The sequence below is a fragment of the Scyliorhinus canicula genome, chromosome 11 (assembly GCF_902713615.1).
Source record: "Scyliorhinus canicula chromosome 11, sScyCan1.1, whole genome shotgun sequence".
Taxonomy (NCBI): domain Eukaryota; kingdom Metazoa; phylum Chordata; class Chondrichthyes; order Carcharhiniformes; family Scyliorhinidae; genus Scyliorhinus; species Scyliorhinus canicula.
The window spans coordinates 146,107,089-146,132,831 of record NC_052156.1 but is presented as its reverse complement, the minus strand read 5'-3'; the positions used below and the strand labels follow the sequence as shown (position 1 = coordinate 146,132,831).

Sequence of the window (25,743 nt, the reverse complement as noted above, 5' to 3'; positions counted from 1 at the left end):
GTAGTTTGCCAACTTCACTGGGCGTTTGAAATGGAGCCAGAATGACAAATGTAAAAGGCTGGGATCTGCAGAAGGCAGAGTTGATTAAACTCACCTGTATTTGGAGAAGTGGTCCAGGAAGGTATGAAGTGCGGATCGCTCAGGGATAAGAACCCTGTATTTGGTAGGACCATGCAGTGCAATCTCCTGCCCTTGATTTGAAGCCTTTCAATTGCTATCAGCCGGACAAGTTCTCCTTAAGACCAGGCGGAGTCCATTCTGTTCTTTGAACATGTTCTATCTTTCATCAGCCAAGAAACATCAACCAAAACATCCAGGTCATTTTAAACGACCCACCACCCCCAGCATCGGAGGCTGGGTGATGGGGTATGCGAGAGTATAGGTTTGAGGTGTGCATATCAGCTGTTTCTGAACTGTCAGTTTATGCTAATTTTACAGTTGATATGTGACATCTTGCAGTTTATCCTCCTGTTAGTTCATTCCCCACTCCCCTGGGATCGAGCTACTGAATGGCAGTTGGTGTGGCTGAAAGCCACCTAGAATTCACCTTTGAGATCATTCTCGTAAAATTGTGTCCGTAAATCCTCAGAGATCATTTATTATCTGTTTTCTCTTTTCTTTAGGAGGCGGTCTGTATTAATGCAAGGAGCTGTGTGCACCTGGAATTGGGAAGATATTTTTATAGAGAAGCACTACGTGATCTCCAGCAGGATCAGAACTGGTTAAATTACTAACCTAATTGCTCTAAAGGTGTGGAATTGCTTCTTTATTTCAGTGCTCCAACTAGATAATTAGCCATGCAATGATGGTGAATAAAGCACGGAATATTCTGTTCTGTCCCTGGGTGTGTAGGTAGAGAGGTAGGGCAGTTCCTGTTAGCGCTCTATTATTGTTAGGGCATTCAGTCTTTAATTAGTATGCAGAATGTAAGAAGAGAGGAAGAATGTTTTGGGAATGGGAAAAGCCATTAGCCCAGGGTGGTAATTTGTGATGACTGTCCATTTAAGGGTAACACAGCAGAGTGTGGGTCACCTGGCTTAGGGAACAAAGACAGGAGACATGTAAGGAGCTTGGTGCAGCTATGAGGCTGCTGTTTTCTTAGGATTAAATCCTTTTTGTGTTCACAATGAAGTCTGTGAAAGTGTATCATTACAGTTACCGTACTTGCTAGAAATCAGCCCATCCATCTACCTTTCCCCATATCCCTTAACCACCCCACACCCCTGCAAATGCCTACCAACTGATTTTTTCACCTTATCCCTTAACTATTCCCTGTCCAGAGTTCTTGCCTCCTATTGCTTTCAGCACTCCAACCATCGGTCAGTTTGTGTGAAGAAATGGTTTTCAACACCAGTCCTGAACCAACTTGTCCCTTTCCCTTTGTCCTCCAGCTATGGATTAATTTATCATGGGGATCAGCATTGACCTTTGTTTTTCACCTCAGCAAGATCCTTTCTCAGTTGCCTCATGTTCCCTCCTTCCAAGACTCAGACAACAAAATACAGGTTAACATCAACAGATAATTTATTTTGCTTGCAGCAAGGGGAGACCACGGGCTGGAGTCTCTGCACCATGACGCCAAAATTGTGTTCGGCGACAGCTGGAGAATCCATTTTTCCGCATGAAATTGGGACCGGCCCCCTATTCTCCACCCCCTGGAAAGCAGCGTACCTGGGGAATATACCACGCCGAGTATGCACCGCCTCGGGCCATTGCCAGAGGCTAGCCCTGCAGGTTAGAGAATGGAGGACTTATAGGCAGTAGGCTTTCTGGAGACACTTCATTTCTTTTCAAGCTGGACCTTCAACTTGAAGTTTGGCCCCAGGCCTCTGTCCACCAAGAACTCATCCCCTCCGGCCTTCTGGAGAGAATTGCCAGATTCTGAATCTTTCCTGTACAGCCGGTAGTGTTTCTCCTACAAACGGATTCATCCGGGTTTGTCGCAAGTTCAGAAAACACAGTCTTTCTGCAGGAAAAACAGAGTGAAAATAGAAAGGCTTTCCTCCTTGGCTGCCAAAGCGTAACTGAAACCTCCTCAGGTCCCTGAACCATTTCAGTGTGAACAGATCCAAGCACAGCTTTCCAGGCCAATTCATTGGCTATCAGCCAAGCCAATCAGAGTGAGCCATCACTGATGCCTTCTGCTGCAATCCTCTGCTCGAATTAAGGGCACAAGTCACATCCCACATACAAGTTGCTTTGCCTTAAAGTCACAGGTCCATTAATCGTCCATGGATCAAAAATGTCGCGGCAAAATAAAAGAGGATATAAGAGACTAAACAGGAAAAAACAGGAGGGACCATAATAAAGCTAACTTTAATTAACTTAGGCCCCTGACTGAGATGAGCAGCTATTCAGCAGTCTGTTTAGCACTGAGCTGCATGCTGCAACCATTTAAATGAGCAGTCAGTGACATTCTTCCCGCAACAGAAGCATTGACTGCCTGTCTGACATTCTTTCAGTCTGTTTTCTGGGACTATCCAATTTTTGCTCCCTCAGGGCCATACATGGAAATATTTGTTAAAAAACAGCCAGGGTACTTTCTCCTGGTGACATTTAACAAGGTCTTGTCGGACGGTATGTTTCTGCAGATGTTATAAATTCTCACATTTTATCAATATTGGGCAAATTATGATATATCAAATTGAGAAGATCAGCGAACTGCCAGTTGTTGCTCGTTCTGAGTTAGTGTGTTTAACACTCCTCCAGCAGAGGAAGTGTGCTTAACACTCGCTTGGCTCTGTTTCTCTTCTAGTGCTCTGGAGTCGCCAGGTGCCGTAAGAGACACCGTCACAAGTATCAAGGTCAAGTTCAAAGCAATAAAGCTATACACCAATTAGTAAGTCCAAACAGTTAGAGTTTATTATAACAATTATAATAAATACTCATGCACACGCTAAAGACTAACTTACTTCTACCATTAAACGACTAATACTTGTCTAAGAAGGAACAGGCAAGGTCAGGGAACAAGGCCTTTGTTCCGTTCTGGTCTGGAACTTCTTGTTACTACTGGTCGGCACGGGTATAAGTAATGCCTGGGTCAAGGTAGCGATCGTCGTTTGGCACTTACTTATCGATGGCTGCTGCTCGACGGCTGGTGTAAAAGGCTGGAGTCGGAGGCCGGAGACAGGAGACCGAACCATGTGCGGGACCTTCTTTTATAGGTCCCAGGAGGTCCGTGCCCCTTGGGGCGGGCTTCCTCACCTGCTGGGGATCGATTGGGTCTTTCCCCAATCGATATGATTTGAACCCCCCTATCTTAGGGTCGTTCCTTGATGGCTGGGGCGGTTCTTAGGACTCATTGTCCTGGTTTCGCTGGCTCCATCGTGTCTGCTTCTCTATTGAAAGTATCGATTGATACTTGAGTGTATCTATTGTGCCCGGGACTGTCCCGGTATCACCGCATTAGTATGTAAACTGTTTTCCCATTAACAGCGCTGCCTGAACTCTGCAGCTGTCGGGAAACCGGTTTTTGCAAGTGTCTCAATGCTGAAAGCTTCTGCAAGCTGTTTGCTTTTGACCATGTCCGTTTTTCCCTGTATTCTTTGCAGTCTTCCATTTTGTGTTACTGGTGTCCATCTTAGATGGCTACACTCCCTCCTTGTGATCCTCACTAGAAATTGTGAAGGATCACCTATGTACGGTTCCTCTGTGTTCCTTTGGGTTCCCTGTGTTCTTTTGGGTTCCCTGACCTTAGCGAGTTCCAGGGCGTCTACTCTGTCCTTAACTATGGCAAAAATTTTTAGCTAACATTTCTCTAATTGGCGCTATGTCAAAGGGGACATGCATTACCAATAATCGGGAACCTCTACCTATCAAAACGACTACTCTCGTCTTACTTTTAAAACATCCTATCACATTCTAAAATCTTACTCATTCATACCACAGTACATCTTGCTTTCTGACTCGGCAGTCGAGTTCAGAACAATATAATACATCCGTAATCATTTTTATTTACAGATCGCATTAAATAAATCTCTTATACATCAAGGGGTTGGGGGGATTGGTGAAAACCGAAAATAGGGGATTGGACTCGGTAAATGGTTGAGGGGCAAGAGCGGGAGGCTCTCCTTTTCCATTTCCTCACCCTGAGGGTCTGCACTATGATGCAGAGAATTGCAATCACCAACAGTGATTCAATTATGTATGAAAGCGAGTACCAGGTCATGAATTTTGTGCACCAGGTCTGAACCTCGCTGTTCATCACTGGGCTTCGAGAAGTCGGTGTGTGGGAAACATTAACGGCGGGGGTCATGGGGGAAACATGGTTTGCGTCTACGTGCAAAAATACAACAACATTAAATAGAAATAGGTAGGCTTCCATCGTGGTCTTTCTTCTCTTCCTTCTCTTCCTTTTGTACGGCTGATCTTGCCGTGATCCCTCCTTCGACTGTTCGAAAGCTATGGGATCAAGCACAGTACCTGTCAATACATAGTTTAATATCTGTTATGCTAGTGTATCTGCCTCTCATTCCAATTGTCCCTTAAATGAATGGCCAAGTCACTCCCTGTGACTCCCCTCATTTTTTTTTCAAATGCGAATTTAGGACCAGACATACACCTAACAACTTTTCCACTGCGAGCCGTCTCGCAGGCTTTGCGATTTACCATCCGAATGTTCCTGGATGTAAATAGCATGTGGGATGGCTGCCGAAGGGCTACCTAAAGAAAAATGAAACCAAATTTTGAACGAAAAGGTCGAATGAGTAAGATTTGTATGGGATCCCCGGGTAAGGCGTGCTGTGCCGTACCCGAGCTTAGCTGACCAAAGGGGTTCTCAGACAGGGTGGGTCCTCAATGCTGTTTCTCCACTGCCTGAGCAACCTGAAATGAATGGGCAAGAATGTATTCGTCGTGGAATTGCAGCCTCTATTCACAGAATAGAGGGGCACCTAAAAAAAAACAAGGGAGGAGCTAAGATGCTCCAACATCTGAAAACATAAGACAAGTCGTGAACTTTGTCGGTTCACCAGAGGGTATCTAACTGAAGTTCTCAGAGATATCTGCGGACAAGCTAACGTGTATGTGAGGCGGTCACAAGCTTTTCAGCTGAAAAGACAGTGTCCGATCTGCAATCAAACCCTTAACATATAAAAAAAAACAAACGTGCAGGTTCCATCAGAAAGGATATCGCTTCCCTCAAGCGGTTCCTCTGTTACATCACCTGGACACCTCACTTCTCCTCTTTCTCTGTGAACAGGATCACAAAGGGGTTGCCGTGTCGGGAGTCAGACATCACGTCTTCCTCTTCTCCCGGATCCCATACTCTCGTATGGATCAGGCATGCAATCTGTGCATTATGTGACCGGGGTTCACTCTCGTCATTGCGGACAAGTCGCCATGAATTGTCCCTGTGCCAAAATGTGGTGCCTAAATTTGAAGGGGCATAGTCGGTATCGTCGGGGTCGGGTGGTGGGTCTGGGTGTGGGTTTGGATATTTAATGTAGGTGACCTCCATGGAGTCACTGGAGTCGGGGTCGTAGTCGCTGAAGTGGGGGATGTAGGGTGGGGTGCTGTGGCTGTCCTCATTGTCACAGTCAGTGTCGCTGTCTCTGCTGTGGCAGCTTGTGGGCGTTCCGGGACGTGGTCTGGAGTCAGTGGGCGGAGTCGAGGGCGAGTCCGATGAGGAACTGGTCTGTGAGGGGGAGGGTGGAAATGTGTCTCTTGTGGGCAGAGCGAGATGTTCTGCAGTGTCCAGTAAGACATGGTGTGTGTGGTTGGACTGCGTTCCATAAGCCTTTAACTGGCTAATATGAAACCACGCAGTCTTACCGTTGGGGTATTTTATTCTGTAAACGGAGGGGCTGATTTTGTCCGAAATTGAATACGGGCCGGAAAATTTAGGAGCCAAAAACGTGCTGGGGTTATAAACAGATAACATAACCTGTTGTCCAACCTGAAATTCCGTGGGGTGTACATTTTTATTAAAACAAGCCGTGCTCTGTTTTCGTCACTTGCCTAGGTTTACTGCGGCTGCTAACTATGCAGACCTCACAGCCTCAACTAAATCTTTGACTGCCTTCTCATGTGTGAGGGCCGTCACTTCGGGGCTAGTCATGTCCAGTCCTAAAAGGAATTCTGTCCCTTTCATAGGGCGTCCGGTCATGAGTGTGTGTGGGATGAATCCTGTGGATGATGAAACCGTGTTGCGGATGAACATTAGTGTGAATGGGAGCACTGAATCCCAAGTCGAATTGTTCTTCTGTACCATTTTCCTAAGGGTCGATTTTAGGGTCCGATTCATGTGTTATACTATCCTGCTTGACTGGGGGTGATATGCAATGTGGAAATTTTGTTTTATGCCGAATATGGTCAGGACGTTCTTCATGACCCGTCCTGTGAAGTGAGATCCCTGATCTGACTCTATACATCTGGGGAGACCCCATCTCGTAAAGATGTGGTGGGTCAGGATCTTTGCAGCTGTCTTTGCTGTGTTGGTTCGTGAAGGGAATGCCTCTACCCATTTGGTAAAGGTATCTATAACTACCAGAACATATTTATAGCCATTCCTGCAAGGGGGCAATGGTCCTATAAAATCGATCTGGAGGTTTGTCCAGGGGCCATTAACTGGGCGAGTATGGCTAAGTTGTGCCTTCTTTGAGTACCTCTCCGGGTTATTTTGTGCACAAATTAGACAATTTTCTATGTAGTGTGAGACATCTTTTCGTAAGTTTGGCCACCAACAGAGTTGTCTGAGGTGTCTTGTGGTCGGGTCGATCCCTTGGTGTCCATGACTGTCATGGAATAAGGCAATCATTTGATTCCTATCTTGTTCAGGAACCACATACAGTTTGTCTTTAATGATCACACCCTCATGTGTGGTCAAAGCGTGTCTGAACCTTTCATATTGGGCCACAAAGTTTCCTTTAATAATTTCCCTGAGATTTCTGTCCTGTTTCTGTGCTTCAACTAAATCTTTAATATCTGTCTGTGAGACCTGAACTGCACTCACAGGGGCGCTAGCTGGTGCGCTAGCTGGGGGTGTCCAAAAGTGACCTCGCCTGGAACCTGCTTTTGCCAGTGCGTCGGCTTTTACATTTCCAGGGGGGGATGACCTATGGTGACTCCTAACTTTAATTATGCCAAAAGTCCTATCCTTTGCCTTGTCTAGGATGTGGCGGAGTAATGGGGCTGATTGAAGGGGCTTCCCGTCTGCGGAGACAAAACCTCGTGTCCTCCACAGGGGTAAAAAATCGGTCAAGCTGTTGCAACATATAAACTGTCCGAATATATGTCTGCCGGGCTGTGGAACAAATCTGGGTGGTCCACTATATATGCAATGGCCGCGAGCTCTGCTGCTTGCGTGCCTAAGTGACCCGGTAATTTTAAAGAAATTTCCTCTAGTGCGCGACCCTGGGCATCCTCCACATAGATCCCGCATCCAGTGATGCGTTCTCCATCTAAAACTGTGGATGAACCGTCCACATATATTTTCAATGGGCACACGTGTCTGTGTGCTGGGGGCTCTGGCTTGAATTTCCTATCTTTCTGGGGGGTGTCTTTGCTATGAAGGGTCCTGTGTTGTGTAGGGGTGCTACAATCTCACATTCATGGGGTTGTCCTGGATACTGGAGGTTGTCTGCTAAAAATGTGTGTGTCCTGGTCCGTTTAACTGTTATGTCCCGTCCTTGTAACAGTAACGTCCACCTAGCTGCTCTTATCTGGCTCACTGAACCGTCCTTCAGTCGACCGTCTAAAAGTAACTGTGTGGGGGTGTGCTCGGTCAAAATGGTGATGGGATTGAGTCCGGTAATGTACGAGAAGTACTGAATTGCCCAAAAAACTGCTAGGAGGTGCCTCTCGCAGGCTGAAAATCCTTGTTCTACGGGGTCTAAAAGTCGTGAGGCATAAGCCACGGGTTGTAGCTGCTCGTGCCGTTCCTGGAGGAGCACGGCCGAGAGGGTCAGATCTGTGCTAGCTACCTCTATTGCATAGGGGGAGAGTTGGTCTGGGACTTGTAGCGCGGGTGCTGCGCTAAGGGCTTTCTTTAATTCTTCCACAGCCTCTGTATGCTGCGGAAGCCATTCCCATGGGGCTCCTTTCTTAAGGAGGTCTGAGAGTGGGGCTGCCTTTGTCGCGAAGCCATCGATATGGTTCCGACAGTAACCAACCAGTCCTAAAAACGACCGGAGGGCTGAAACATTTTGGGGAAGGGGCAATTTGACAATCGATTCAATTCTTTTGAATTCGATCTCGCATTTGCCGTGCGTGATGACTGTACCCAAATACATCACTTTGTTCTCTAATATTTGGGCCTTCCTGGGGTTAACTTTACATCCGATTGAGTTCAGAAGTTCCAGGAGCTCGGCCAGAAGCGTAATGTGCTCTGCCTTGGTATCTGGCTGCAGTAATAGGTCGTCCACATACTGTACCAGACATTCGGGGCGGGAAAATTTTGCTAAACCATTTGCCAGCTGTCGGTGGAAAATGGAGGGGGAATTGTGGAATCCTTGTGGGAGGCATGTCCACGTATACTGCTGTCCTTTAAATGTGAAGGCAAATTTGTACTGGCTCGCCTTTGCCAATGGGATTGACCAGAAGCCATTGCTAATGTCCAAAACCGTGAAAAATTTTGAGTGGAGTCCCTGTTTGAGCATGGTCTCGGGACTTGTTGCTACCGTGGGGGCTACTGCTGGGGTTACTTTGTTGAGTTCCCGATAATCGATGGTCAGGCGCCATGATCTGTCGGGCTTTCTCACTGGCCAAATAGGTGCATTATTGGTCGAGGCTACTGTCCTAAGTACCCCTTGCTCCAATAAGCTTTCTATCACTTTTCCAATTTCTCCCTCTGCTTCTAGGGGAAATCGGTACTGTTTCTGTGGTCTGGGGTCAGGTCCGGTAACTTGAACATGTCCAGTCATTCTGCCACAGTCGTGCCGGTGACTGGCAAATGCTGTCCTGTGTCGGTTTAGAACTGCCCTAACTTGTCTGTCTGTACTAAGCATGGTCAAGTCGAAACAATAGTCGCCTACTGTGCTAATCCGATTCGCATACTCTCCTACTGTGAGAGTAGCGGGTGCTCTGTCTGACTTTGCCATTCTCCAGACACACTGGTTTACTGGATCGAACGACAGGCTATGGGCATTCATAAAATCAATACCCAGTATGTGTTCTGCTGTGCGGGGCAGATTAACTAAAACAACGGGGTGTCTGGTGGAGATGTTCCCTAGCTGAATTGCTATGGGGGCTGTAATGTGTCCCTGCTGCGAGTGACCTGTAAATCCGCTGAGTGTAATTGTGGATGTGGTCGGCCACGTGTCTGCCTGTGCTGTAATGGTGGAATTAATTGTGGTGCGGGACCCTCCTGTGTCCCAAAGTAAATCTATGTTCTTCCCTCTAACCTTTGCTGTGACTACTGGCCTTCCGGATTGGTCCCAGAGGGTGTCACAGACCCAAGTGGGGGAGCCCGAACACCGTCAGTCCGTTCCGTCCACATTGGTTTGTCCTGACTGTATCCCTATACTATGGATAGGCTTCGCTCTATTCCTGTTCAGAGTGCCTGTCTGCTGGCCTCTCTGTGATCTCTGTGGGGCATTGCATTCTTTTGCAAAATGGCCTAATTGACCACAGTTGTAGCATTCCTGCGACTTCTGTGAAGGGCTGTTCTTCCCTTCGTTTACCCATGCGAGGTTTTGGTGCGCTCTCACTGCCTGAATATCCGCTGCAGCCTGAGCTTCCTTTGGGGTCTTCACTTTAACTTTGCCCTGAACAGATTGTTCCCAAGCGCGGGACAATCTTTTCAGAACCCATTTCTCATTATGGGCCTCTTCTGAGGGGTCATAACTATTGCAAGCATTCTGTTCTGCATCTGTGGCATGGGAGATTATGGTGCGGGTCCATTTAACCATGTTGTCTCGGTTTAAATGCGCTCGGTCTAATTCGCCAGAAACGGCAGTGAAATGGATCCACAGCCTTCCTGCGAATGCTGTGGGGTGCTCTGTCCTCTTTTGCCTACATTTATTTAGGCCTTCGACTGGGTCTCCTCTATTATATCCTATCGCATCTAAAATGGATGTATGCATCTCTTCAAGGGTGCCTCCTCCAACGTTCTGTGGGTCGGGGAGGGCTGCAACTACTGACGGGTCTAAGCTCAAAACAGTGAGCTTAACATGCTCTCTTTCATCCAGGCAGTACATGGTAGCCTGCTGTTTTACCTTAGCGAAAAATTGGTGGGGGTCTGCGGTGGGGAGAAACGGAGTGATTTTCTCACACGCGTCCCTGAGTTGTGTTATAGTTAAGGGGGTGGTGTAGGTGATGTCGGGTGCGCCTTATGTGGTTGCCTTTCTTTGGGTGGTGACTGGGTTCATAGGTGCGGGTGCTATCTGATCTGTGGGGGGTTGGGGTGCTTTCCTTTTCTGCTGCGCTGCTGGCGCACATGTTCCCTGAACATAGCGCTGCGCGGTCTCCTGCCAATCTGGGGCATTCTCCTCATCTAACTGTGTTCCAAAGGTGCTTTGGAACCCATTCTGCACTGAAAGCAGCGATTGCAGCTCCGCAATCTGCTTCCTACACTTTGCGTGGTCCACTGTGCTCTGTCTTTGCTCAGTGGTGGCAGCATGGAGTGCTCTTAAAGCTGCCTTTAGGTCAGAGCATTGCCTCTGCAATGCCTCTACCTGCTTTTCTGATTCATCTCGTATCAGGACTGCTCGTTGCACATCCTGATAGGCTTTTTCATATTGGGTCTGGGAACTGCTCAGATGGGCTAGACACGACTGATGTGCCCTCTTGGCATCATCTACCTCTCTACCCTTCTCTGCCAGCTTCCCTCTTAGCTCGAGGTTTTCCTTTTCGATGTCCCTGACATCCACTTTACTCATTCTGTTTCTCTCCTCTAACTCTGCTCGGAGCGTCCGAACGACCTCCTCAGTGCCTCGCAACTGTGCCAAACAGGACACGATTGCCATCGGCTTGCGTGCTTTACTAAGATTTTTCTTATGAATTTGAGAGAGGTTCTCCCACCAAGTATGTCCTATACTCCCGGGACCTGTCTCCTCATTCATACTAAACTCATTCCAAAGGGGCCATCCTTTCCCTTTTAGATACTTGCGGAGTTCCAGCTCCCACACGGGACACTGGCCTACTCTGCTACTGCTGGTCGCTGCGACCAAGAACTGCTCTGGATTCATTTTTTTTTTTTTATAAATGTTTTTATTCAGTTTTCATATTTTATATTGAACAAATTACAAATTGTTAGGAGAGAGAAAAAAAAAACAAACACGCAAAAATTAACATACATATTTACAGGTAAGCATCTTCGTAGTAGTAACTGCGCCCCCCCCCCCCCCCCCCCCCCTCAACATGTTTATTTAGTTTGGTTTTGGGCCTTAGCTAGCCATCGAACCCCCGTACCGAACCTGTAGCCCCCCCCCCCCCCTCCCGCTACCTTCCCCCGACTATTCTTCCTCTTGTACATTGGCCACAAATAGGTCCCGGAACAGTTGCATGAATGGCTCCCACGTTCTGTGGAAGCCGTCGTCCGACCCTCGGATGGCAAATTTGATTTTCTCCATTTGGAGAGATTCCGAGAGGTCGGACAGCCAGTCCGCAGCTCTGGGCGGTGCTGCTGACCGCCAGCCAAACAGGATTCTACGGCGGGCGATCAGGGTGGCAAAGGCAAGGGCGTCCGCCCTCCTCCCCAGGAATAGATCTGGCTGTTCTGAAACCCCGAAGACCGCCACTATCGGGCATGGCTCCACCCTCACTCCCACCACTTTGGACATAACCTCGAAGAAGGCTGTCCAGTACTCCACGAGTCTGGGGCAAGACCAGAACATGTGGGCGTGGTTGGCCGGGCCTCTTTGGCACCGTTCACATCTGTCTTCCACCTCCGGGAAGAACCTACTCATACGGGTTCTTGTTAAGTGGGCTCTATGTACCACTTTTAGTTGCGTCAGGCTGAGCCTTGCGCACGTGGAGGTGGAGTTGACCCTATGCAGTGCTTCGCTCCAGAGTCCCCACCCTATCTCCATCCCCAGGTCGTCCTCCCATTTCCTCCTTGTTGCGTCCAGTACGGTGTCGTCCCTATCTACCAGTCGGTCATACATGTCACTACAGTTCCCTTTCTCTGGGATACTTGCGTCCAGTAGGTCTTCCAGTAGTGTCTGTCGTGGCAGTTGTGGGTACGTCCTTGTCTCCTTTCGTAGGAAGTTTTTGAGCTGCAGGTACCGTAGCTCGTTCCCCCCAGCTAGCTGAAATTTCTCTGTCAGTTCGTCCAGTATTGCGTTCCTGTCGTCCGTGTATAGGTCCCTGACTGTCAGTGTCCCCCCGTCCTGCCTCCACCTTTTGAAGGTGGCGTCAGTCAGTGCTGGTGTGAACCTATGGTTGTTGCAGATAGGAGCCCTGTTCGACATTTTGGTCAGGCCAAGTTGCTGCCGCAGTTGGTTCCAGGATTGGAGGGTGGCTGTCACCACTGGGCTGCTGGAGTGTTTTTTGGGTGGGGATGGGAGTGCTGCCGTGGCGAGGGCCCGGAGGGAGGTTCCCATGCAGGAGGCCTCCTCCGCACGCACCCACTCAGCTTCTGGCTCCTGGATCCATCCCCTTACTCGCTCGGCTGTTGCTGCCCAGTGGTAGAATTGTAGATTCGGGAGGGCTAGCCCTCCCCTGGTTTTTGTTTTTTGTAAGACCTTCTTTGGGATCCTAGCATTTTTACCCCCCCATACGAACGCCATGATGAGTTTGTCCAGCGCTTTGAAAAAGGCCTTGGGGATGTAGATCGGAATGGATCTAAACAGGAAGAGGAACCTGGGCAGTACGTTCATTTTGATCGTCTGAACTCTCCCCGCGAGGGAGAGCGGGAGTGTGTTCCATCTTTGCAGGTCCTTTTTAACTTCCTCCGTCAGGCTGCTAAGGTTCCATTTGTGGATCCCTTTCCAGTTGCTCTGGATTCATGAGGCGTTCCATTGCCTGCATGGCCATTTCCTCCTTCTGTCTTAATTTGGAACAGGGGATGTTCTGGTAATGTTTTAAAAGACGGGTAAGGCTTTTGCTATGTTCTGCTTAAAAAAACTACCAACAGTTTGTCGCAACACAAAAATCTCTCAGTTTAACCTTACAACCCTGTTAGTTACGCATGCACAAAACACACTTCCAAATTATCGTTATTGATTTGAACTCCTTGAACACTTGTGATATTTCCTTTTTCCCAATTAGATTTCCAATTCAAATTTCTGGGTGTTCTCGGAGTGGGGGTGCCACTTCTAATCGAGTCCCGTCAGAGTTCGCCACTAAATGTTGCTCGTTCTGAGTTAGTGTGTTTAACACTCCTCCAGCAGAGGAAGTGTGCTTAACACTCGCTTGGCTCTGTTTCTCTTCTAGTGCTCTGGAGTCACCAGGTGCCGTAAGAGACACCGTCACAAGTATCAAGGTCAAGTTCAAAGCAATAAAGCTATACACCAATTAGTAAGTCCAAACAGTTAGAGTTTATTATAACAATTATAATAAATACTCATGCACACGCTAACTTACTTCTACCATTAAACGACTAATACTTATCTAAGAAGGAACAGGCAAGGTCAGGGAACAAGGCCTTCATTCCGTTCTGGTCTGCAACTTCTTGTTACTACTGGTCGGCACGGGTATAAGTAATGCCTTTGTCAAGGTAGCGATCGTCGTTTGGCACTTACTTATCGATGGCTGCTGCTCGACGGCTGGTGTAAAAGACAGGAGTCTGGAGGCTGGAGTCGGAGGCCGGAGACAGGAGACCTTCTTTTATAGGTCCCAGGAGGTCCGTGCCCCTTGGGGCAGGCTTCCTCACCTGCTGGGGATCGATTGGGCCTTTCCCCAATCGATATGATTTGAACCCCCCTATCCTAGGGTCGTTCCTTGATGGCTGGGGCGGTTCTTAGGACTCATTGTCCTGGTTTCGCTGGCTCCATCGTGTCTGCTTCTCTATTGAAAGTATCGATTGATACTTGAGTGTATCTATTGTGCCCGGGACTGTCCCGGTACCACCTCATTAGTATGTAAACTGTTTTCCCATTAACAGCACTGCCTGAACTCTGCAGCTGTCGGGAAACCGGTTTTTGCAAGTGTCTCAATGCTGAAAGCTTCTGAAAGCTGTTTGCTTTTGACCATGTCTGTTTTTCCCTGTATTCTTTGCAGTCTTCCATTTTGTGTTACTGGTGTCCATCTTAGATGGCTACACAGTGAATATCCAAGTGCAGCATTTTATGCCTCGCCATGGTGGGGTCTGGGCTGTAAAATGCGGTGAGCCATTATGCCTCGCCATGGTGGGGGTCTGGGCTGTAAAATGCGGGGAGCCATTACGCCTCACCATGGTGGGGTCTGGGCTGTAAAATGCGGGGAGACATTCAAAAGTTTGTGGACTTCAACAGGACTGGAAAATCCGGCTAGTGTAAAATATTATCCCGAGGCTAGGAGAATAAGCAAAGAAGACGCAGTCTGATAGAAAAGAACTACAAAGTAATCAGAGTGTGAAACAGGAGTAAAGAAAGGTAAATATACTTAAAATGAAAATATGCAGGGAAGTGTGTAGATAATGGTGAGTGAGGGGCAGCATAGTGGCACAGTGGTTAGCACTGCTGCCTCACAGTGCCAGGGATCTGGGTTCATTCCCGGCTTGGGTCACTGTCTGTGTGTAGTTTGCGCTTCTTCCCCGTGTCTGCGTGGGTTTCCTCTGGGTGCTCCAGTTTCCTCCCATGGTCCAAAGTGTTTGCAGGTTGGGTGGATTGACCATGCTAAACTGCCCGTTAGTGTCCAGGGATTTGTAGGGAATTGAAGAGATCTACCGTGCGGAATTAGTGAAGTCTTGCAAAACTAAAACTCAGTAGAAATTTGAGTTAAACTTCTCGGATGCAAACAAGAATCTTTATTGCCTCTATTTGATTACAATTAGGAGAAACTTAAATCTATTCTCAATAAAGTCCGGCTAGCAAAAGGACTTAAAGAGAACTAACTTGTACACAATTTAACTTTCAAAATAATACAGAAATGGGTTCTTGCTTACGGCAAAACAGCTTGCATTTACTTCACGAGTTAGAGTGGAAAAGGAAAATATGAAAATAGAGATAGCGAATAGTTAGGTCAAAGTATAGGATAATCCCAGAATAAAGATGGCCGCACAGACCATCATGTTTAAAAGAAATCTTGTCAGTCTTGAGCCATCTATCTACACCTCTATGTCATCCTAATTGGTTTGGGTTAGAATCAAATACATTTGATTCGATGGTTAACTGTCAATCCTTAATGTGCTACATAAGTTCTGAATGTTTCATGTTTGAATATTTGTGTATGTTATGGAATGCGATTCTGTGCTTTTATTAAGACTGGTTTCTACTGGTTTTCTGTTGACTTTGCTTTTATCCACATTCTGGACAATGGTGCCTCCATATTGTGATGGTGCTTACTTGGCCTTGATCTGATTACTGGTACAGCTCATTTCTTAATGTCAAACTGTCTTTGAAAAGATGTTTATCAGAACAATAGCTTTTTCATCTTGTTTAGTGAAAATGTTGTTTTTGTATCTCCAATTAGTTTATGCATGCGTCAGGCTTCTTGTGTCCCTGTTGAAGCTGTGTGTTTTGTCATAACCTGAGGTTATGAGTGCTGAAATCCTCATTTTAAAATGGGTATTAAAACTGGGCCTTTATATTTATATTAAAATAGCCTTTTTACCTATCAGATCTATCAGGAAATAGTCGATTCGTATCAGTCAGGTTAAGGGGTTATTGGGATAGAGCAGGGAAGTGGGCGTGTGTGAAGTGCTCTTTCAGCGGGTCTGTACTGACCCGATGGGCCGAATGGCCTCCTTCTACACTAGGGATTCCATGATTCTGTGAAATAAGATAAAAATCGTGAATTAATTTTGGAATTTAAAATCAATGAGATTGAAGACAAAAACAGAGCTCATGATGATTTGGACTCTTTACGAAAGAAGGCAGAAATAGTTCTGGAGAAAGGTGCTGAGAGGTCTGAAACAGGGCTGCGTTTCCTCAAACAGAGAACATCGAGCAGGGAGCTAAGACCTGATTGAAATCTCCTTTGGTAAACAAGAGCTGGTGAAAGGATATTTTGCCATTTAGATCTTTCTCCAATTACTTTCTGCTTTAGCTCCAGTTTGTGTCAGCATCACAGACTGATATCTGTATTCCACCAACATTGGTATGGGTGACGCTGGTTAAACCTGCCAAGACCTGTTGAGATGGTACTCCTGATAGTGAAAACTTACAAATGGAAATAATCTAAAGATGGATTTTGTTGGTTTCCAGTGATGAGGCTGTGACTATTTCATTTGGCAGCTCATTCCATTGTGGGATTGTCCTTGTGAAGAAAGATTGTTGTTCCACTGTCTTGGCAACAAGTGGAGCGGGATTCTCCCTCTCACCGCACCCGTTTTCTGGTGCGGTGCGCCCCTGCCGCAAGCGGGATCCTCTGTCCCAGCAGCCGGCCAATGCGGTTTCCCATTGTGGGCAACCCACGCGTCGTGACATCCGCGGGTTTGAGTGTGCTGCCGGCGAAGCAGAGGATCCTGCCCATGGTCTTTGCAGTTTGTATGGGTGACTAAGTGTTGTTTTGTCATTGTCAGGGGCACAAGGTACTTGTACATTTCCAGCAGTCCAGTCTATATTTTGCAGGCCTCAGTCAGTCTGTGTTGCTCCCTCCTTTGCTGTAGTGATTCCCATTCCAAATCTTTGAGCAAAGCAATATTTGTACTCCACCAAACAAATAATTCATTAAGATCGTTCTTTCTTATTCTGAACAGGTGTCTTCATTTTCAGGCAAACACAAAGGAAATGTGCACCAGCCAGCCACACGCTAATGTCCCAGAAATCATTGGGAAGAAACGAGATAAAATGGATTTGAGTGCTGAAGAAATCGGTTACTTTGTGCAAGGTGTAACAAAGCAAACCATCCAAGAGAGCCAGATAGGTAACACTTCCAGAGGCTTTTTCTCTTTCATTCTTAATGGTCCGAAATGTGTACATGTGACATTTGGAGTGTGACAAGTGTGTGACTCATCCCAGAATACAATGGAATTATTCTGATGTCTTGAATGTGTGTACTGCCCAGTGTGGCATCTAGCCAAACACAGCATTCCAGTCCAGTCCAGTCCACTTCAGTCCAGTCCAGCCCAGTCTTAGATATCACCAATAATCGATCTGTACTGATCTCAACCAGAAGAACAGTGAGAACGACAATCAGCATTTGAACCAATGAGGTGGGAGTGGAAAGTGAGGTGGGAGTGGGGCTACCCAGCAGCACAGTAGTTAGCACTGTTGCTTCACAGCGCCAGGGTCCCAGGTTCAATTCCCGGCTTAGGTCACTGTCTGTGTGGAGTCTGCACGTTCTCCCAGTGTCTGCGTGGGTTTCCTCCGGATGCTCTGGTTTCCTCCCACAAGCCCCGAAAGACGTGCTTGTTAGGTGATTTGCACATTCTGAATTCTCCCTCAGTATACCTGAACAGGCGTTGGAATGTGGCGACTAGGGGATTTTCATTGCAGTGTTAATGTCAGCCTACTTATGGCAATAATAAAGATTATTATTAAATCAACCAAGTTCACTTTCTTAAATGACATCCAATGGCTCCCGGAGAGAACAATAGGAGACCATTCAACCCTAGACCTTGTTAAATCACAACAGGAGGGGGCCAGCCAGCCCCCCAGGGGAGTCAATTGTGAGGGTGTCGCCTGGATATTGCCCACCTTAATTGCCCTTGAGCTGTCTTCTTGAACTGCTGCAATTCCTGTGGTCTGGGTACAGCCACAGTGTTTTTAGGGAGGTAATCACAGAATGCCTCCAATGCAGAAGGAGGCCATTCGGCCCATTGAGTCTGCAAAGGCCCTTGGAAAGAGCACCCTACTTAAGCCCACACCTCCACCCTATCCCCGTATCCTCACCCAACCTTATGGACACTAAGGGACAATTTGGCGTGGCCAATCCACGTAACCTGCACATTTCTGGACCATGGGAGGAAGCAGGAGCACCTGGAGGAAACCCACGCAGACATGGTGAGAAAGTGCAAACTCCACAGGCACTCGAGGCTGGAATTGAACCCAGGACCATGGAGCTGTGAGGCAGCAGTGCTAATTACTGTGTCACCATGCCACCCATATAGCATCGCCCGAACAGGGACTTGAACCCTGGACCTTCAGATTAAAAGTCTGATGCTCTGCCAACTGAGCTATCCGGGCTCTTTCAATGCAATAATGACCATGTGTTCAAATAGCATGTCTGGGCCATTTTGGTGCATAGGCACAGATATACAGCACTGCTTCAGACAACTTGCACCCAGAAATTGGAGTTAAAATAGAGTAGACACTCTAGTTTTTAATTTCATTTTAATATTAGGGAGATGGAACAGAGGAAACCAAAGCTTGGCCTCCCCCTACAGAAGCAGAGGGAGCCCCCACCATCTCTCCAGTCCAAAAATTGCGATCTTTATGTACTGTCAAAGAACATCGAATCCTCAGCACCTTTCTCAAATTCTCACCACCTTCCTCTAAATCCTCAGCACCTTCCTTGAATCCTCACCAAGGATGTTGACAATGGGGAAATTTGGCGATGGTAATACAATTGAATGTCAAGGGACGATGGTTAGATTCTCTCTTGTTGGGGATGGTCATTGCCTGACACTCATGTGGCACGAATGTTACTTGCTGCTTGTCAACTCAAACCTGGATATTGTCCAGGCCTTTGGACATGGACTGGTTCAATATCTGAGGAGTTGCAAATGGATCTGGACATTCTGCCCAGTCTGCTAGATTAACATGTGCTGGCCTTGGCTTCAGGCTGATGCTGCAGATCTCATTGGCACCTCACCTATTTCACCCGAGTGGAACTCTGGATGATTTGCAATGGATAAATCCAACACTGCCCAGACATTGAGTGAGGTGCACATCTGCAGCCTGCGTTAGTCCTGACTCAGTGATGTTGATCTTCAGCAACTTCGCACAGTCCCAATAGCCATGCTTTTAAGGGCTTGGTTGCATTGCCTGTAACCGGTTCCTATGATTTTTTTGTTAGGTGCCATGCTGATGGCAATTCGCTTGCAGGGGATGACAAAGGAGGAGACAATGAATCTGACCAAAGAGATGAAAAATTCTGGTAACGTCCTGCAATGGCCAAAGGATTTTTCAGGGTTGGTAGTTGACAAGCATTCAACAGGAGGAGTTGGGGACAAAGTCAGCCTCATCCTAGCACCAGCATTGGCTGCCTGTGGCTGCAAGGTAAGGAAAACAGAGACTCCAGGCATATGGGTTGACTTAGGATTGAGTAGCAGGCTTTTGGATGAGTTAAAGGCTGGAGAGGATGGAAGGTAGGAGGCTGGCAAGAAGAATCTGGAGGGAACATGATTATGGATGAGGTTTTTCACAGCAGTGGGTCTGACACAGGGTGCTGATGGGCAACGTCGCAGATGTGGTAGTAGATGGCCTCAGTGTTGTAGATGATATGGGGTCAGAAGCTCAACTTTGGGTCAGTTAGTGCTGCAAAGTTGCAAAGGGTTTGGTTCAGCCCCAGCGAGTTATCAGAGAGAGAGGGACGGAGTTGGTGGGGGTAGGGAGAAGAGTTTGTATTGCGGACCGAAGATAATGACTTCAGTTTTTCCAATACTTAGCTGGAGGAAATGATCGAGTCACCAAGAATTAAATGTTAGACAAGCAGTGTTACAATTTGGAGACAGTGGAGAGGTTGGGAAGTGATGGAGAAGTGGTGCTGGGTATCATCAAAGTGCAAGGGGAACCTGATGTCACATATTTGGATTTCAATGAGAAATGCAACGTACAAGATAGATATCTGATGGACTGCGGGGATAATGGAATGGGAGCGGGAAGAGACACCATTGCAACTGATTTTGCGGCTATGACTAGATAATTGGGAATGCAACAAAACAAATCAAGTCCCATTTATCAGAATGGCAGTGGCGAGGCATTGGAGGAGATGGTGTAAAAAAACTATGTCAAAGGCTGCAGGCTGGTTGAGAAAGTGAGAAGGGCTGGTTTACCACTGTCACTTAGGATGCCAATTGTGATTTTGATCAGAATAGTTTTGGGACTGTAGCGAGGGCAGAAACCTAAATGCAAGGATTCAAACATGCGAATGGATTTGTATATTTTCAAAGACTTTGGGGAAGACAGGAAGTTTGGAGATGTCGTTGGTTTTCAAGGTGGGGGCGGGGTTGTCAAGGATTAAGTCTTTAGAGAGGGACAATGATGTCAGATATTGGAAAGGGACAGGGACCTGAGAGGAAGGAACCATCAACAATATCTGTGAAAGTCCAGGAAGGGAGTTAAGTGGTCAACAACTTCATGAGAATAGGAGCAAGGGAGATTGTATTCCCTCAAATGTAGCTGGTTAAGGGGTGATTTGACTGAAGATTTGAAGATGTTAAGGGAATAGGTAGGGTCAATAGAGAGAAATTATTTTCTGCTGATTGGTCAATTTCAGACCAGAGGCAATGCCAAAAAACTGAGACAGACTTCCAGGAGGGAAATTAGAAAACATTTGTACACACAAAAAAGTGATAGATGTTTGGAATTCTCTTGTGCAATTGGCAATTGATGCTGGACCAAATGCTCATTTTAAATCTGAGATTTCTCGGTTTTTTGCTGACCAGAAGTTTTGAGGGACATGGGTCAAAGGCGGGAATGTGACTCGAGGAGCTAAAGGCCGTCGCCCCTCCCTTAGTTGCTCGAGGGGAGGAGAAATTGGAAACGAGTACCTCTTGTGAAGCAGGGAGCGTATAGTTTGGGTTCAAGACCAGCCTGACCTCAGGATTGGAGTGAGAGGCTTCTGGAAGGTCGAGTGAAGAAAAATAAAACAATTTCAGGGATGTGACCAGGAGGAGGAAATGTCAACATAGCCAAAAAATAATCCACATTCTCTGAGAAAGTCTTAAGGAGGCATTGGCAGTCAAACGTTGACTCTCCTGGTACATGTTCAGTGGGGAGCTGGTGGGCTCAGTGGTAATGTCACTGGGGTTGCGATCCAGAGGCCCAGGTTAATGGTCTGGGGACATGGGTTTAAATACCAACATGGGCAGCACGGTAGCATTGTGGATAGCATAAATGCTTCACAGCTCCAGGGTCCCAGGTTCGATTCCGGCTTGGGTCACTGTCTGTGCGGAGTCTGCACATCCTCCCCGTGTGTGCGTGGGTTTCCTCCAGGTGCTCCGGTTTCCTCCCACAGTCCAAAGATGTGCAGGTTAGGTGGATTGGCCATGATAAATTGCCCTTAGTGTCCAGAATTGCCCTTAGTGTTGGGTGGGGTTACTGGGTTATGGGGATAGGGTGGTGTTGATCTTGGGTGGGATGCTCTTTCCAAGAGCTGGTGCAGACTCGATGGGCCAAATGGCCTCCTTCTGCACTGTAAATTCTATGACAAAATTCTATGACTGATGGTGGAATTTAAAATGCAATTGATAAAAATCTGGAATTGAAAGCAAGCCTCGGGAAGGGTGATCGGAAAGCTATCATTGATTATTGTGAAAACCCATCTGGCTCACTAATTTCCTTTGGGGAAGGAAATCTGCCATCCTGCCCTGATCTGGCCGACATGTGTCTCTAGAACCGCAGTAGAGTGGTTGGCACTTAACTGCCCTCTGAAATGGCCCAGCAAGCAACTCATTTCCTGGGCAATTAGATATGGGCTTTACCAGCCCATAGGAGAATTTTAAAAATGTTCCAGGTGTGTTTTAGAGATAGCACACTTTATCGCCTTTGGGCCACCTTTCAGATGAAATGTTCAGCCCTAGCTCCCGGGGGGATGTAATAGAACCCACAGCATTAGTCAAAGAGCGGGGAAGTTATCTCCGTTGTCCTGTCCATCATGTATCTCTCAACAAATAGTTAAACAAGCAGGAAATCTGTTTCTATAGCCAATTGATGTCTGTGGGATCTTTCTGTGTGGAAATTCCTACATTGCAAAAACAAATTAATTGAATGTGAAGGGCTTTGGGACATTTTGAGCTTGTGGTTTTTGCTACGGGAATGCAAGTTCTTTTACTTTTATTTAATATCCAAGTTGATGTTGCTGGTCTGCAGGTCCCAATGATCAGTGGTCGAGGACTTGGACACACAGGGGGCACACTGGACAAGCTGGAATCTATCCCGGGATTTAACATTACACAGAGCCCAGAGCAGGTATCAAATGTTTGAAAAGGTTCTGAGTGACCAAAGGGCCACGTAATTTCAATCCTGAACAAGTCATATGCGACTCAAAACATTAACTCTGTTTCTTTCTCCACAGATGCTGACTGACCTGTTGAGTTTTTCCAGAACTCCCTTGGCGTGATTCTCTGATTGCGGGACAGAGTGTCCGCGCCGTTGTGAACACCGTCGCGTTTCACGGCGGCACGAAATGGGCACGGGCACTAGCGATTCTGGCCCCCACAGCGGGGCCAGCACAGCGCTGGAGCGGTTCATGCCGCTCCAGCCTCACATCCTGGTGCGCACTGGGGGAGGTTCCAACCCGTGCATACGCAGTAGCAATGCACCAACCCGCGCAATGCGCGGTGGCTTTACGGAACGTGCCGGCCCCGACGCAACATGGCGCGGGGGTTTTGGGGCTGGACGTGCAACAGAGTAGGCCCAGTGGGGGAGTGGCCGGCCTGCCGATCGGTGGGCCCAGATCACGGGCCAGACCCCATTGGTGGCACCCCCGGGCACAGTCTCACTTTACTCAGGCAACCTACTCTTGTATGTATCGGACCCAGCAGAGGGGATGGAAGAAATTATGAGGATTCTGGGGGAATTTGGCCAGTTTTCAGAGTATAAACTAAATATGGAGAAAAGTGAGATGTTTGCGGTCCAGGCGAGGGGACAGGAGAGGCGACTGGGGGAGCTGCTGTTTAGAGTGGTTGGGGAAAGCTTTAGGTATCTAGGCATCCAAGTGGCGCGGGAATGGGAACGGCTGCATAAATTAAATCTGACCCGACTAGTAGACCAAATGAAGGACAAAATCTCGGCGCTGGGACGCGCTCCTGCTGTCACTAGTTGGGACAATGCTGACAGTGAAGATGATGGTCCTCCCAAGATTCCTGTTTGTGTTCCAGTGTCTCCCCATCTTTATCCCACGGTCCTTTTTTAAACGGGTCAATAAAGTGATCACTGGCTTTGTATGGGCGGGCATGACCCTGTGAGTAAGGAGGGGATGCTTGAGCGGAGCCGGGGAGAGGGCGGGCTGCGCTACCAAACTTCACTAACTACTATTGGGCGGCGAATATAGCCATGATCAGGGTGGCTGGTGGGGGGAGGGTCGCATGGGAGCGTATGGAGGCGGCTTCATGTCAGAGCACCAGCTTCGGGGCATTGATAACGGCGCCTCTGCCGTTCCCGCCATGGTGGTGGTGGCCCTGAGAGTCTGGGGGCAATGGAGGAGGCATGTGGGAGCAGAGGGAGCATCAGTTTGCACTCCAATTTGTAATAATCACCGGTTTGCCCCGGGAAGGATGAACGGTGGTTCTAGAGATAGCAGAGAGCAGGGATTAAGAGGATGGGGGATAAGTTTATAGAGGGGAGCTTTCCTAGCCTGAGGTAGCTGGAGGAGAAATTTGAATTGGCGAGGGGAAACAAATTCAGGTACCTGGAGGTGCGGGACTTCCTACGCAGGCAGGTTTCAACCTTCCTACTCCTCCACTAAGGGGGATACAGGACAGGGTAGTTTCTGGAGGGTGGGTGGGAGAAGGGAGGGTCTTCGACATTTACAAGGAACTTATGGGGTCAGAGGAGACACAGACTGGGGAACTGAATCGCAAGTGGGAAGAGGAGTTGGGAGGAGAGATAGAGGACATGGGCGTCTATGGGCGGACACATTGAGTAGAGTCAACGCATCCACAACATCTGCCAGGCTCAGCCTGAAACAATTCAAGGTCATTCACCAGGATCACATGACAGTGACCCGGATGAGCAGGTTCTTTGGTGTAGAAGACAGGTGCGCAAAGTGTGCGGGAGGACCAGCGAACCTTGTCCACATGTTCTGGACATGTCCAAAGCTTAGGGGATTCTGGCTGGGGTTTGCAGATGTCATGTCCACAGTGTTAAATACAAGGGTGAAATAGAAAGCTGGTTGGCAGACAGGAAACAAAGAGTAGGAATTAATGGGTCTTTTTCAAATTGGCAGGCAGTGACTATTGGGGTATCACAGGGATTGATGTTAGAACTTCAGCTACTCGCAATATATAGTAATGATTTTGATTATCATTTTTTAAAATCTAAAGTACCCAATTCTTTTTAGGGGCAATTTAGCATGGCCAATCCACCTACCCGACATATCTTTGGGTTGTGGAGATGAGATCCACGCAGACAAAGTGAGAAAATGCAAACTCCACACGGACAGTAACCCGGGGCAGGGATTGAACCCGGGTCCTTAGTGCAGCGAGGCAGCAGTGCTAACAAGTGCACCATCGTACCGCCCTATTAATGATTTAGATTAGGGAACAAAATGGAACATCTCCAAATTTGCAGATGATACCAGGTTGCAGGGGGGGGGGGGGGGGGGGGGGGGCGGGGGGATGGTGAGCTGTAAGGTGGATGCAGAGATTCTTCAGTGTAATTGACAAGTTGAGTGAGTGGACAAATGGATGGCAGATGTAATATAATTTGGAGAAATGCAAGGTTATCCATTTTGGTGGCGAAAACGAGGAGGCAGACTATTATCTAAATGTCCATAAATTAGGAGCGAGGAATGTGCAATGAGACCTGGGTGTCCTTGTACACCAGTCACTGAAGGTAAGCATTCAGGTACCGCAGGCGATAAAGAAGGCAAATGGTATGTTGGCCTGCATAAGCAAGAGGAGCAGCAATGTCTTGCTGCAATTATACAGGGCCTTATCAGAGGAAGGATGTTCTCGATGGTGGGTGTGTCCAAAACCAGGGATCACAGTTTGAGGATACGGAGTAGACAATTTAGGACAGAGATGAGGGGAAATTTCTTTACCCAGAGAGTGGGTGGCCTGTGGAATTTGTTACCGCAGGAAGTTGTTGAGGCCAAAACATTGGATGTTTTCAACAAGTAGTTAGATATAGCACTGAGAGCGAAGAGGGTCAAAGGATATGGGGGGAAGGTTATTGAGAATATATATATTTTTTAAAATAATTTTTATTAAGATTTTCAAAAACATATCGAAAACATAAAATAACAACAAGAAAACCGTATTAACAACAACAAAAAGAAAAAAACACAATAACCCCCAAAACCAACCCCCCCCCCCCCCCCCCCCCCCCCTCGCAGTAACTAGAAAAAGAAGAAATTGATAAGCACCTGGCATATTCAATAAACACATATACACATTTCTCCCCTCCCCCGCAACAAACCCCCCCCCCAGCCTGGTTGCTGCTGCTGCCGGCCTATTTCCCTACCGTTCTGCCAGAAAGTCCAGGAAAGGCTGCCACCGCCTAAAGAACCCCTGTACTGATCCGCTCAGGGCAAATTTCACCTTCTCCAATTTGATGAACACCACCATATCATTGATCCAGGCTTCCACGCTTGGGGGCCTCGCATCCTTCCATTGAAGCAAGATCCTCTGCCGGGCTACTAGGGACACAAAGGCCAGAACACCGGCCTCTTTCGCCTCCTGCACTCTCAGCTCCACTGCAACCCCAAAAACTGTGAGTCCCCAGCCTGGCTTGACCCTGGATCCCACCACCCTCAACACCGTCCCTGCTACCCCCTTCCAAAATTCCCCCAGCGCTGGGCATGCCCAAAACATATGGGCGTGGTTCACTGGGCTCCCCGAGCACCTAGAACACCTGTCTTCGGTCCCGAAAAATCTACTCATCCTAGTCCCGG

General features: G+C 47.6%; 1 protein-coding gene and 1 non-coding gene across 8 annotated transcripts in view; one reads left to right on the top strand and one right to left on the bottom strand.

Annotated features, from left to right (window-relative positions):
* Window positions 1-25,743, top strand: part of LOC119973469 (thymidine phosphorylase) — a 151,846-nt gene that overhangs the window by 16,285 nt on the left and 109,818 nt on the right. For 5 of the 7 annotated variants that reach the window (XM_038811670.1, XM_038811672.1, XM_038811671.1 and 2 more), the window contains exons 2-5: window positions 624-750; window positions 16,721-16,887; window positions 18,982-19,184; window positions 21,999-22,097. In XM_038811670.1, coding sequence (XP_038667598.1) covers window positions 16,752-16,887; window positions 18,982-19,184; window positions 21,999-22,097 — 438 coding nt within the window. In that variant the 5' untranslated portion in view covers window positions 624-750; window positions 16,721-16,751. Of the gene's footprint in view, window positions 1-36; window positions 122-623; window positions 751-16,720; window positions 16,888-18,981; window positions 19,185-21,998; window positions 22,098-25,743 lie in introns of those variants that run through there. The other 2 variants (XM_038811668.1, XM_038811673.1) reach the window with 2 other exon arrangements.
* Window positions 18,077-18,149, bottom strand: trnak-uuu. The gene has a single exon. It is a non-coding gene; the product is annotated as a tRNA-Lys (tRNA).